At 28.0% G+C, this 13,613-nt stretch overlaps 2 protein-coding genes across 4 annotated transcripts in view; one reads left to right on the top strand and one right to left on the bottom strand.

Moving 5' to 3' along the window:
- The window catches only part of LOC111042285 (UPF0454 protein C12orf49 homolog), a 23,908-nt gene extending 22,055 nt beyond the window's left edge, over positions 1–1,853 (bottom strand). The window contains exon 1 of the mRNA XM_022326837.1: positions 1,755–1,853. The gene's annotated coding sequence lies outside the window, so the exon portion shown is untranslated. The remainder of the gene's footprint in view (positions 1–1,754) is intronic.
- LOC111042284 (gamma-glutamyltranspeptidase 1-like) overlaps positions 1–11,014 on the top strand; it is a 14,696-nt gene extending 3,682 nt beyond the window's left edge. The window contains exons 2-12 of one of the 3 annotated variants that reach the window (XM_022326836.1): positions 1,113–1,208; positions 1,282–1,339; positions 6,272–6,475; positions 7,574–7,794; positions 8,381–8,576; positions 8,672–8,872; positions 9,064–9,292; positions 9,358–9,548; positions 9,648–9,888; positions 10,613–10,726; positions 10,807–11,014. In XM_022326836.1, coding sequence (XP_022182528.1) covers positions 1,326–1,339; positions 6,272–6,475; positions 7,574–7,794; positions 8,381–8,576; positions 8,672–8,872; positions 9,064–9,292; positions 9,358–9,548; positions 9,648–9,888; positions 10,613–10,726; positions 10,807–10,959 — 1,764 coding nt within the window. In that variant the 5' untranslated portion in view covers positions 1,113–1,208; positions 1,282–1,325 and the 3' untranslated portion in view covers positions 10,960–11,014. Of the gene's footprint in view, positions 1–1,112; positions 1,209–1,281; positions 1,340–1,794; positions 1,922–6,271; positions 6,476–7,573; positions 7,795–8,380; positions 8,577–8,671; positions 8,873–9,063; positions 9,293–9,357; positions 9,549–9,647; positions 9,889–10,612; positions 10,727–10,806 lie in introns of those variants that run through there. The other 2 variants (XM_022326835.1, XM_022326833.1) reach the window with 2 other exon arrangements.
- The last annotated feature ends 2,599 nt before the right edge of the window (positions 11,015–13,613 follow it).

Consider the following 13,613-nt stretch of genomic DNA (forward strand, 5'->3'; position numbering starts at 1 on the left):
ATAATGTCAAATGTTTATAATTATAGGTATTAGGTTAAAGCAATAATTAATGTGATATGTGTTATTTCAATTGATATTTGTTATAGAAACATTTTTTTGATTTTTGGCTAGAAATGTACAGTTACTTTTCTTCTTAGTAGACAGAACAGTCGATTTAGGAAAATCCTTTGGTTCAGTTTTAACAAATTATCACAAACACAGTTGGTATTTAATGTCTAAAAGTTAAAGATTTTTTGAAATGTATACGAATCACTTATATAATATTACCCATTTACCCAACAGATAAAACAATGCAGTAATATTATTGAATTATTTTCTATAACCGTAACATAATATTACATAAGTACAAAAACCGAACTAAATATTGGTAGGAAAGGCTGTAAAGGGAAAAAGAAATCGAAGGGTAGAACATATTTTTTTAGTATGGATACTGGACACATTATTACGTTTTATTCACAAATAAATGTATTATTGAGTCCTTTATTTAGTATAAAAAACTCAATGAATCATCGGGTCATGCGTTTAAAAATGTTTTATGTTACCTTTATCGTTAAACAGACCGTGCTACCCAATAAAATTATAAAACGTCAAGTGTAAAAATAAGGTTTCAAGTGCGAAATTACAATGTGATTGTTTGATTGTGTCATCATCTTCAATTATTTTTGTAGTAATTCGTCATGAGTTGTGGATTAGAAATAAAGCGTCGCTAATTACCTATTCTTAAGTTTCGATTTTTATTTTACGAGTAGGTAATAACTAATAACTAATGATTAATGATTACTGATTATTAGGTACAAGAAAAGGTAATTTTAATTTTTAAATACAAACTGCGCCTGTAACATAATTTGACGAATCATTTGCGGTGATTACTGATTAGATTCTTATGCAATTTTAACTTTCGTTGGGTATGCCTATTGTCATAATTACATAAACATTCTTTGAATCAATGTAGCGCTTATTCGGGTGTTTAACAACGTTCGAACTACAGCTGTAACTGACACGTAGACATCAAGTCTGAAGTGTTATAATAATATTACACTATAAATTATAATTTATAATATTATACGAATACACTCGTAAGTTTTTTTAAAAAGGACATTTTAAATTTACAGCACGATCACTGTTCATTTTACTTTTGACCGCGGTGAGGGGAACCTCTTCGATTTAATTCATCCGAAAAAAAAAAACGTAAGCCTGACACAAATTTGGTGTGTATATAACAATTAATATTGGAGCTCCATATTCATTTTTCATTCATTGTTATCGTCTAATATTTTTCAGATTACATCGGTTCATTGATTGACTCGGAACACGATACGTACATTATGGTTTTCTGCAGGTGCGTTCTAATTTTATATTTATAATTATTTGTTTATAATGTATATTACTAACTTTATAACGTGATACTGGTACATTATTGTATGGTTTATTATATAAGAAATCAGCTAGATGTAATGCGCGAGTGGAATGATAACATAATTTTATATTATTATATAATTATTTAATAATAATAATAATAATAATATTGATAAAAAAATTGTTTGCCAACCGAGAAAACTATTATTAGTTACTACATGATAATAATATTTCAGCTACTGTTCTATTACAGACCAAGTGCCGACCCCGGTTCATAATACACCGGTATTTAATACACCTACATTATTATCGTTTTTTTAGTGTTGAATAAAAATATAATATTATTATGATTCCGAACCACAATTGTCCGGTATTGCGGTCTGTTCGGTTTTACTTACATGATTACCGATTGCAGCTCGCGTTTAAGCTCCGTCGTAGTTTATTTTTGTGCGTGAAATCAAATGGATAGCGTTCGTTTAGATGGCGTTTCCGCGTCGGGAAGGACTTCGTCGGTAGACATGTCTGAAAGCACACCTATACTTGGGAGAACAAAAAAGAGACATAGGTCAGTACTTGGTTTATACATTTTGCATCTCGAATATAATAGGTACCCATAGATATCTACTAATAAAAATTTCAAAGAAAAGAAAAATAGCTTTCCGGACATACTAGTATTACTGTCATAGTTTGATTTCGTAGTGGAATCAGCGGACGTACATACCTGTATAATAATTATCCAATTAAACGTAGGTAGGTAATTTATAAAAATTTTGAATTTTCAGACTTTCAGACCACACTACAGTGACCTGCAATGTTCGTTTACCAACTGTTTTCAATCAATTACTTAAATTATTTTTTGGCATAGACGTGTAGTGCTAGTAGTACTACAATAATATCACCTATATATACGATTGCTGAAGTTTATATGATGTGCTTATGTATACGGTATACACATTACGGTGTAGATACTAGATACTCAACCAAATAAAAAAATGAAAAATTATGTACTCGAATCCCTCTATATTAATATGTTTAATGTAGATATTAGAATTTATACTATGAATTTTATTATGGTGCTGAATAATACCGAGAAAAATTTATAAGAACGTTGACAAAATCATCTCTTACCCCTTCCTCCCCTCCCCCAAGAAAAATAAAAACTTACTGTATCTACTACTAAATTATTAAAAGATTTATTAATTATTATTTATGTAGGTACCCGTACCTGAGTACCTAAGTACATTGTATTTTACACTGTCTGTAGATTATAATTTGCGCGTATTATGTATATAAATATATAATAATAATATGAGGTACTACAACTGCCAGGAAACACTCATTCGTCTTGGTATACAATATGCTGCATCATTCATAGGTACTTTAAACACAATAAATAACCAATGCAATAGTACGATAAAAAAAATAATAATTAATGTAAGTATGTAAAGCACATGGCACCTACATTAATGTCTAATAGGTATTTACGTAATGTATCATATTATATTATTAAAAGTATTATGGGTGGGGTTTAAAATCACATATTTTTTATGAAAATAATTCAATTCCGCACGTTTATTTTAGATTCTGTGGGGAGAGACGAATTACAGTTTCACAATAATGTTTGTTTTTTGTATGACTCGTCACTCATCACCTTTTGGAGCCTTAGATTTTTAACTTTGAGAGTGGATTCGGGAGCAGATGAATCTAGATTGTACTTTGGGTGGGTTAACTATTTCCAGTATTATTCAAAATTATTAGGGAGACCATACAAAAAATTAACAATGAACGAGAATTTTAACACTGAGCTAATTTTTATCAAAATCGTTTTTGCTTTTTTTTTGTAACTATTCAAAAATTATTAACCGTAGACATTTTTAGAAATTATTCAAATTACATTTTTACTAAATATGATCGTACGATAATATTATCGTATTTTTCAAAATAGTTAGTTTTTTTTTGTTGCTATTTTTGAATATTATAAATTGTTTAGTATTTTTCCATTTTATGTATATGATGATAAATATGTAAGTATAAAACAAAGTATCCTTAGAAATATTCTTAAGAAGAGAATAAGAAAATTATGAAAAATAAAGGTTTTTGGCCGTCTCAGCTCAGAATCGTTTTTGAAGTGTACATACATTACCTACAGTGACTGACTCAATGACAGAAATATACTAGATGCCTAAATATATATATTATATAGCTGAGCGATATCCCTGTTTTTTTGTTCCATTAATTTTTAAACCGTACCTAGTTATAGGTTATTAAAAGCCCAACTTGCATCATTGGCATATTGAAATTGCAAGTCTAAAATGTAATACGAATTTCTGAATTGATTTCTCTTTTTAAGTTGTACGCTTCTGTAAACGGAAACAACGGGGTGGCGTCCTCTTAAATTGTATAGTTATAGAAAACTAAAAAATGTATTCAGGGAAAACAACGTAACGTATTACTGTCCTCGGTGTTTAATGATAACGTCATATAATTCTTAAGTCTATCATAAATATATTATATTCTAAAACCATAGTATAGTCATAGAGTAAACAGACAATAGATTATAAGTATTGCATTATAAAATAATATTTACAGCGGGATTTGGTTAAAACACATAGTGTTAGATTGTTTTTTTTGTCACGTGTTTATTATTTTAAATGCGGTAGCTATGATTTGTTTTTTAACTAACAAATAAACATTAAATTTATTTAGTAACGATTTTTAAAAGTTTATTGCACTTCCAATTTTTTTTATCATACGAACTGCTTACAGCGAGTAAATAAAATAAATTCATCTAAATTATTCGAATAGGTACGTTATATTATAATATAATGTATTAAACTACATAACTGTTTTTAAAAATGCCAATTGAAGAAGAAGATACTTGTTTTTCTGGTATGTTCTTTATACAACTTCTTTCAATATAAATTATACATAGGTATTAGGCATATATTGTTTATTCACTTGAAACTTGAAATTAATTCATTTTATATGCAATTTGATTAGTTTGAAACTAAAAAAAAAAATGAATGAATTGCTGTTCTATTTTGAAATTTAGTGGACTTAATTTTTTTATCCGAATTAACCTTGTTGAGTTTTTTTTTATTTGACTATTTATTTACTTATAGATTTTTAATTTATAATAACACACTAATTCTATGCATACAGTATAGTACAATGACGAGGTTTCCAATATCAGATATGTTAGTAGTTTGTGTATTTTTTGTTCCATTGTAGGAAAATAATAGTGAGCTATTGTGCAGTTGGTAATTGGGCCACATTTTATCTACCTGCCTCGTATAAAATATTTGTTTACTTTTTACTTACCTAAATATACAATGTTTATATTGAATAATTATTTTTTTTTCTAATACATAAAAACACTATTATTATGTAATATATTTATATATATTACCAAACCACATGTTATATAATACTAAACTTGGATCGAATAGTTTGCAATCAACTAAACGATTGCAATTATTTAAAATCTTTGTAAATTACGTTTTTAGCTATTTTTATGCTTTTCATTTGATGGCAGCTACTGCTTATTCATTATCATTTCATTACCTTTTGATAATGCACGCGGTCGCTTCATGTAAAAGTTCATGTGCACTGCAGTGTTAGGTATGTTAGGTATTGTAGTAATTTATATACGACGTATTAATTTAATAGTGGCCCAACTACATAATAATAAAAAATCGTTGAAAATAGTGGCCAATCACCACGTCTACCTGTTACAAATGTAAAACTTTAGTGGCCCAATTACCGTTTCCCTATTTGAAAAAAGGTTAATTGTGGCCCAATTCTCAGGCACCCAGCTGATGATAATATAATAATGATCACTTTTAATTAATTTCAATATTAACAGTTAGTAGGTACTCATAGTAGTATTCATGGTAGTAGTACTCATGGTTCATACGGCACTTATAATTTTAACAAAAAAAATCAAGCTTACGTTGCAAGTCTGTTGTCAACAGTTTATAAATTTCAATTTTAACTATTAATAACACCGTCGGTATAAGGATCTTATTAATGACTAATGAATCATATCGATACGAGTATACATTTTTCATTCAAAACCAAATTCTAAGGAATTATGCGACTTTTAGTGTACCTATATATTATATTATATGTGTATACAACACTCGTTCGTTGTTACAATTTACCCATATTAAACACAGGCCTGATAGTCCCTTGACATATGACTAGATGTAAGTGAAAATCAAAGGTAAGCGGAACATTTTAAAGTCAAAACTAAGTATATTTAATCGAAGTATAAGTATTAGTATAAGTATTTTATACGGTATATACTACGATAAAGTAGGTTGGACATTGTGGTTGGTATTATACCACAATCTATATTTTATACACATTATATAATATTACTTGCATAATTTTTATTGTAACCTTTGTATATATTTTTAATTACCAGTACTTTCAATTTATATTCTACTTTGTAATTCATAACCTCTGTATATATTTCCGTCTAGGCGTTTAATTTAAAAACAAATAAACAACCAATAACCGTATATATTAAACATTTATATAAATAGGTATTTATATAATATTATGTATGAACCGGACTTATCGCTGATGTTAAGAAAATAGTCTATTACATCGGAACGAATGATAAACCACCTCATTGAATGCTAGATGCACCTATACTAAAATACATTTTGCACTTGGCATCGAGCATCTGTTCTGTCGATGACAACATATTCATCATTATACGACTTTATTGGGGTATGGTTTGGTACACCCATTTATACTTGAGTGGGCAGAGTTTAGTGATAGTTTCCTATATGAAAGTGATTCAATAGGGTGCTGAGTGCAGCGCGCTTATCGATTCGCCTAAGAATGATATTGCAACACAAACACAGTCAATGGCTAACTCGTAGGAACGATATTATTTTTTCAGGTTTCAAACAAAAAGTTGCATTGTTCTAGTAGGATTGGTGATATTGGTCGCTGTGGTTTCGTTCGTGTTTGTATACACCCAAAATTCACCCAATGGCGAAATTCCAGACCCGGAATTTGCGTTGCCGCCGTCGAGCATGCCAATGGGATCTTACAGCAACGTCGGCGTCGTGTCCAACGGGGGACCGTGCGCACAGATCGGAGTGTAATTATTACAGACATTTAATACAAGAAATATTAAAAATACAAATGTAACGACTATTTAATTAAGTATCGTGTTTGGTTAACATTAATTACATTAATTGCCGATAATGCCCGATAGACCATTTCACAATAATATAATACTGCATTTTAATTTTTAAACTTTAAATAGATTAATATTGTGTGAACTAAAACAATATTATATTATTATGTTCATCGTATTTTATAGTTTGTAAACAGTGAATTTTCTAATCAGTTTTGAGTTAGAACCGGTTTATCATAAAAATAATTATAAATGGTTTCTAATATTAATATTTACTTGCCGTGTAGGTACATTGTGTTTAGGTTAATTAATAGGTTAATAAATTATTTCCACAAAATATAATATAACTTGTTGTACCTACTTGTTATTATAATAATTTACTGTTATCAGTACAACAAGTTACTCAATATTTATTTCAACCAACATTAGGTACTTATTAAATGAGATAGGTACTATAAAATGTATAAAAAAGAAGCCCTCATTGAAAAATCAAGATTTAAATATAATTGATTTCATCCATAAATGTAACCTACTAAATAAACTTAAAAGTTGTGATAATAGTTATTCAGGAATTGTTAATAATTATTAATTACTATTAATTATTAATGTTAATCTAGTTGTACATAAATAGATATTATATTATAACCTTTGCTGTTGAAGCCTTAAAACGTATAAATACAAAAAATGAAAAAAAAATTTAAACAAATATTATCATAAATATTATTATCTTACACTAACCTTAGGGCACGGATAAAAAATAAAAAATAAAAATAAAAAAAAATAAAAAAAAATAAACGAAATAAACATAAAAAACCTCGATAGTCATATTTTGTTTACACGATGTGTTTAAATATTATTATTATAGAAAACGTTTAAAAATAAATCGACGAATTTCATAACTTTTACGAACTTATTTACGATAGAGAATACCTACATCTATATTATTTACTGGTATGTATTTAAGTGTGTATTTACACTTTGACTACCTAACTACTTAAAACAAAATGTATTGTTCTCCGATTAATACGACAATTTTAATATTTCGATCGTTTTAAAAAGGGACGTGATGGCTAGAGGAGGAAATGCCGTGGATGCCGCTATAGCAACATTGTTATGTGACGGTGTTCTATGTCCCGAGTACATGGGTATTGGTGGAGGATTTATGATGAGCATCTACAACGCAACAACCAAAAAAGTAATGACGATCAATGCACGTGAAACTGCACCGGCCGCTGCAACTTCTGAAATGTTTGTAAAAGATCCCAAAAAATCGATGTTAGGTGAGTACATTAAATGTACATTTAAAAAAGAATACTCAGGTTATAGATTTGTTGAGTTCAGAATAAGTTGTGTACTATGATTATACTCCATTTGATTGTGTAGAAAAAAATAGACCGATTTTAGACTAAAGTGACATTCGACACTCATATTATTTGTTACGGTTAAAGTACAATCGATTGACCTTGGTGAATTCTAAGATATACTTAAGTACTAATTACATCAGTCAAACCTCGAATGAATATTGTAGTTCTGTAATCTGTTCTGGCTTTTACAAACGAGAAATGGTAAATCTGAGGATAAATTATCTAATGTATTATGCCTTCTTTTAACGTAACATATACACTAGGCATACCGTCCAGTTGTTAATATATGTATATTGTTTAAATTGTTTCGAGTACTATTAGAAGAAGTAAATAATAAATATTTGAATTGCTTATTTTAGCTATCCATATAATTATATATATTTAATTATTTATCATGTTAAAATGTTATCAGTCTGACACTTATACAACAGTAGGTACCTATGAAAGTTAATTAATATCGACCGACAATTTTGAATTTATACTTATTTAAAATATCCAACAGGTGGCTTGGCGGTTGCTATTCCAGGGGAACTCAAAGGCTATTCGACGATTTATAAATTGTACGGTGGCAAGGTTTCGTGGGAATCGTTATTTGAGCCAACTATTAAGTTATGTGAAAATGGTATAAAGATCAGTGAACGTCTAGCGTTAAACATGCGAAATCACGAAGAGTTGATAAAGAATGACCCATTTCTCAGGTATAGCGAAAAAATATATTACTTTATTTTATTTAAATTTTTTTTTAGCTTTGGAAAAACTTTTTTTATAATTAAATGGGGATATTGTATTTTAGAGAAGCATTATTCGATGAAAAAACAGGCCATGTGAAAAAAGTTGGAGAAGAGTACAAGTTACCAAAGTTAGCAGAGACCATGAAAATCATATCAGTTGAAGGTGCCGATGCCATATACAACGGGTCGTTAACATATCAATTAGTGGAAGATTTAAAAAAAGTTAACAGTATTATAACCGAAGAAGATTTAGCCAATTACGAGTTAGTACCAATCTATATTTGAACTAATATCGTCAATAAGTATTTATAATTATTATATAATATTATTGTGGTAAAATAATAACAAAACCTTACACTGGTGATATAAATTAAAGTATTATTATTGGAAGTTTTTAATTTTAATTTCGTGTGAATTACAATAAATTTTATCAATAGCAAACGCCATGTTTTAGGGTAGAAGTCGAAGAATCTTTTTCCGTAGACTTAAAAAGTGGACATACAATACATGTGGGACCACCACCTGGTTCTGGTGTAATCTTAGCTTACATACTCCGAATATTGGATGGAATATTACCAGCACCAAATTCTGGATTAGACGCACATCGTTTGGTAGAGGCATTCAAATTTGGCTACGGCGAAAGAACACATTTAGGTGATCATAATTTCGTAAACGTATCCAAAGTATGTTTTCTGCTTCAAACACTATGTTAACACATTAATATTCAAATAAATTGTATTATTTGTAGATTTACGAAAAAATAACATCGGATAGTTATATAGAAAGTATTCGAAATAAAATATCCGACAATTTCACTTCGTTGGACCCAAAGTACTATGGTGCTGACTTTGACATGCCAGAGAACCACGGGACTGCTAACATTGTCGTAACCGATTCCTTGGGTAACACTGTAGTGGGAACCAGCACTTTGAACATATAGTGAGTAGAACATATGTTATTTTTCGAATATCAGAAAAAACAATATCAATAAACTTAAAAAAAAAATATATATAAATAATATTTTGAATTTTCTTTTAGCTTTGGCTGTGGTTTCGTATCTCCTAGCACTGGTATTACATTAAATAATGAAATGGACGATTTTTCTACTCCTGGAGTCACTAACTATTACGGTATTCCATCTTCACCCGCTAATTTCATTGAACCAGGCAAAAGACCCATGTCTTCAATGTGTCCAACTATAATCACCGACAAAAATGGAGACTTTGTTCTTGGAGCAGGAGCAGCAGGTGGATCGAAGATCACGCTTGCTACTGCCTACGTACGTATGATTTATTTAAATTAATTGTGATTAATTATTGAATTATATTATATATTTTTATATTATGGTCGTCCGAATTTGATTATTTTATTTAGCAACTAAAAATTGTATGAACATTTATTTAAGTCTAGGATTAAACATTAACCATGCCAATATCTCGAAAAACCATTTAAATGATTTTTTTACATTGCAATAATAAAAACATATTGTAAAAATTGCATACAAATTATAAATAGCAAATTAACGAAATTAAAATAAATTCAGGACATTGTTCATGTTTACAATTAAAACAAATCTAATGACCAATCAGGTAAAATTGATAAATTCCTAAATATTTTTACAAAAATAAATTTGTTCTAAGAAATAAATAATAACATTTATTAGCATTACAATTTACAATGATCAACTTTTAATGTTTATAAATATTTTTTAATTTAATCAATCTCTCTGTCTTAGGGACATTATGTGTATATTTATATAAATGGTGTTCCGTATAAGTTACATTATACACTTATTAATAAATAAATTAGCAATATTGTTAAACGTTATTATGTCTTAATTCAAAAAATACTAATCTTAAGAGACTTTAAAATTAGAATTAGATAATCTAGTTGATTATAATATTATAATTTACATAGTTGAATTAGCTGTAAATAAACTGTATTTTTACATTACTTTAAACTTATATACAAATAGGATAACATTTAAATACTTTTGTTTTTAGGTATCGGCCCTTAAACTATGGTACAATATGACATTGAAAGAAGTGATAGACAAACCTAGAATTTATCACCAACTTGTTCCTATGGAAGTTCAATATGAATACGGAACGACAAAGGTTGTTATAGAAATGCAATAAAAGATTATATTTAATATAACATTTTTTCACTATTTAATTATCCATGTTTTGATTTTTAGTCTGTTGTACAAAAACTTAAAGATATTGGTCATCCAGTAACTAGGTTGCAGAATACCATAGGTTCAGCAGCGACAGCAATTGCCAAATCACCCTCAGGAATGATCGAAACCATGCCAGATTTCAGGAGACCAGGAAATTCATCCGGATACTAACAGGATATTATGTTAAATATAGATTATGTTTAATAAATTATTATTGTAAAATGTACCTTGTGAGTTCCTAAAACGATTATAACCACGACTACGAATGATGCGTGGTCAACAATATGTATCGATCATCGATGTGTAACATAATACTACTTGTGTTATCATTTTATATTGTTCGCAAATTCTAATTTTTCATATAAAATGTATAATATATAGGTAGGTATAAATAGTATTGTAGGTTAATTATTGTAATGAAAATATGAGGTCTATATATGTCAAACAATTCAAATAATTTTAAGCAAGATTAATCTTTAAAATAATATAAACATTTAAATTTTAAATTTAAACTGTTTGTTTAACTAGTAATAATGTTAACGCTGAATTACTATAATTATTGTCAAGTTCTTGGTGACATCAAATGTTGCTTAGTATAAAATATTCACTGTTGGTATACAATAACACTATACAAATTTTATGATTAATTTAAGTTCTCAATTGCAACAAAATAGCCTATAAAATAAATCTTGTTAATAATGTTAATTATTTATGTACTTTATGAAAACTTGAATGTCACACAAATACGTTTATTCTTTATAGTTATTTCTAACATAGTGTTTATTTTAAATCATTGTATTGTATTAAGAAAAATAATATTATTGAAGTTTTTGTTAAAATAATTTTACATTTTTTTGTCGTCACTGGAAGAACTGCCGATACTAACCTAAGTCTGTCCACATGGTTTTCAGTTATTTGCACTTTTAAATTCACAAAATACAAAAATATAATTTGTAACAATATTTTACAGCAAAATGAGTTAGTTCAATGTGTGATTATTGATTAGTACACAACATATTACAATACTTAAGGTCATAGGTGTAAATTGACTAAATTTTTTGGGGGACTCAAGCTCCCCTCCACATAGGCTATAATATAAGTACAATCATAGTACTTATTACTAGATTTTTAACTGGGGGGACTTGACCGAAATTTGGGAGACTAATTCCCCCCAAGCCCCTCCCCCCTATTTGCTCCAGTGCTTAAGGACTTCGGAGAAATTGTGTTTTTAAAACAAAAACATATCTTACAGAAAAAACTCGCATCATGTAGAATAATTTTTGTTTTGATAATTAGTTAATTTTATTTTTCTCAAAGAGCACACTTTTCAGGGTCAATTGATCAAAGACCAATTTCCAAAATTATTTTATTTATTTTTTATAAAGTATATACAATCTGTTCCTTTAGGGACAATAAGAATATGTGATATTAGAAAATATTTACATGAAAACGTGATGTGTGGAGTCACCCAGTGGTTGCACTACCCTTATTTGATAAAAAATTATATAACTATAGAAATTAAAAGCTATTGTTCCTGTAAATTAAAGTAATATTATTTGGATGTTTTCATATTTGTATATGTATTACGGGCGCAGTGGAAAATTCGGACAATGTATACAATGCCCGGGCATTGTATACAGTGACCGGGCATTGTATACAATGTCCGAAGTATATTGGGCAATGTAAATTGTGAAGTATATATACAAATAATCTGCATAATATATTATGTTTTTATTGCAAATTATTAATATTACATTATTATACATAATTAATAATCATCAATATAACATAATATAATATATTAATATTATTTTTTTACAATAAACTACTATACTATTTATACTAATTAATTAAAATTAAAATTAAATTAAATTAAATTATTTATTTTATTTAAATAAATAAATGTTTATTTAAGCACTGCATAATATAAACTGAGTGACATAGTAATATATAATATATTAATATTATTTTTTTTTCTTATAAAGTATAAATAGTTATATGTTACGTCTATCCTTTGGTTAAACACTAATGACATTTTGTGAATGTACTATATATTCCAATAACGAAACCGATAAATATCTTATCGCATATAATTTTGGTACGTACAGTTTTACTTTAGTTGTAATATACTGTCACTCAGTTTATATTGTGCAGTGCTTAAATAAATATTTATTTATTTAAATAAAATAAATAATTTAATTTAATTTAATTTTAATTTTAATTAATTAGTATAAATAGTATAGTAATTTATTGTAAAAAAAATAAAAACAATATTAATATATTATATATTATGTTATATTGATGATTATTTAATTATGTATAATAATGTAATATAAATAATTTACAATAAAAACATAATATATTATGCAGATTATTTGTATAAATACTTCACAATTTACATTGCCCAATATCTCTCGGGCATTGTATACATTGTCCGAATTTTCCACTTTGCCCGTAACATATATAATAATTTGCTTTAGAAGTTTCAAATTGCAAGTACTGTTATGGGCTACGAAATTCTTAATGTTATGTACTCATACTGGCAAAGGTGGGCAAGTTAGTGAAAATAATTAACTTAAGTTGAGTTAAGTTAAGAGAACACTAGATCGATAAGTTAAAGGTTTGTCTACTTTTTTAAATTTGTATGTAGATCACATAAAGAGTGACTGCGTTCTTGAGAATTATCTAGTTTCCTAAAATACAATAATCAATTTTATTGAATTTTTTATCATAATGTTTAGCAGTGGCGCCGAGGTGTATGGAAAATACTATGCCATTGTACATCAAGGGGCCACTCACTATTGTATTTATTTATCTTTATAGTT

The sequence above is a fragment of the Myzus persicae genome, unplaced genomic scaffold (genome assembly GCF_001856785.1).
Source record: "Myzus persicae strain clone G006 unplaced genomic scaffold, MPER_G0061.0, whole genome shotgun sequence".
In the NCBI taxonomy this organism is placed as follows: Eukaryota; Metazoa; Arthropoda; class Insecta; order Hemiptera; family Aphididae; genus Myzus; species Myzus persicae.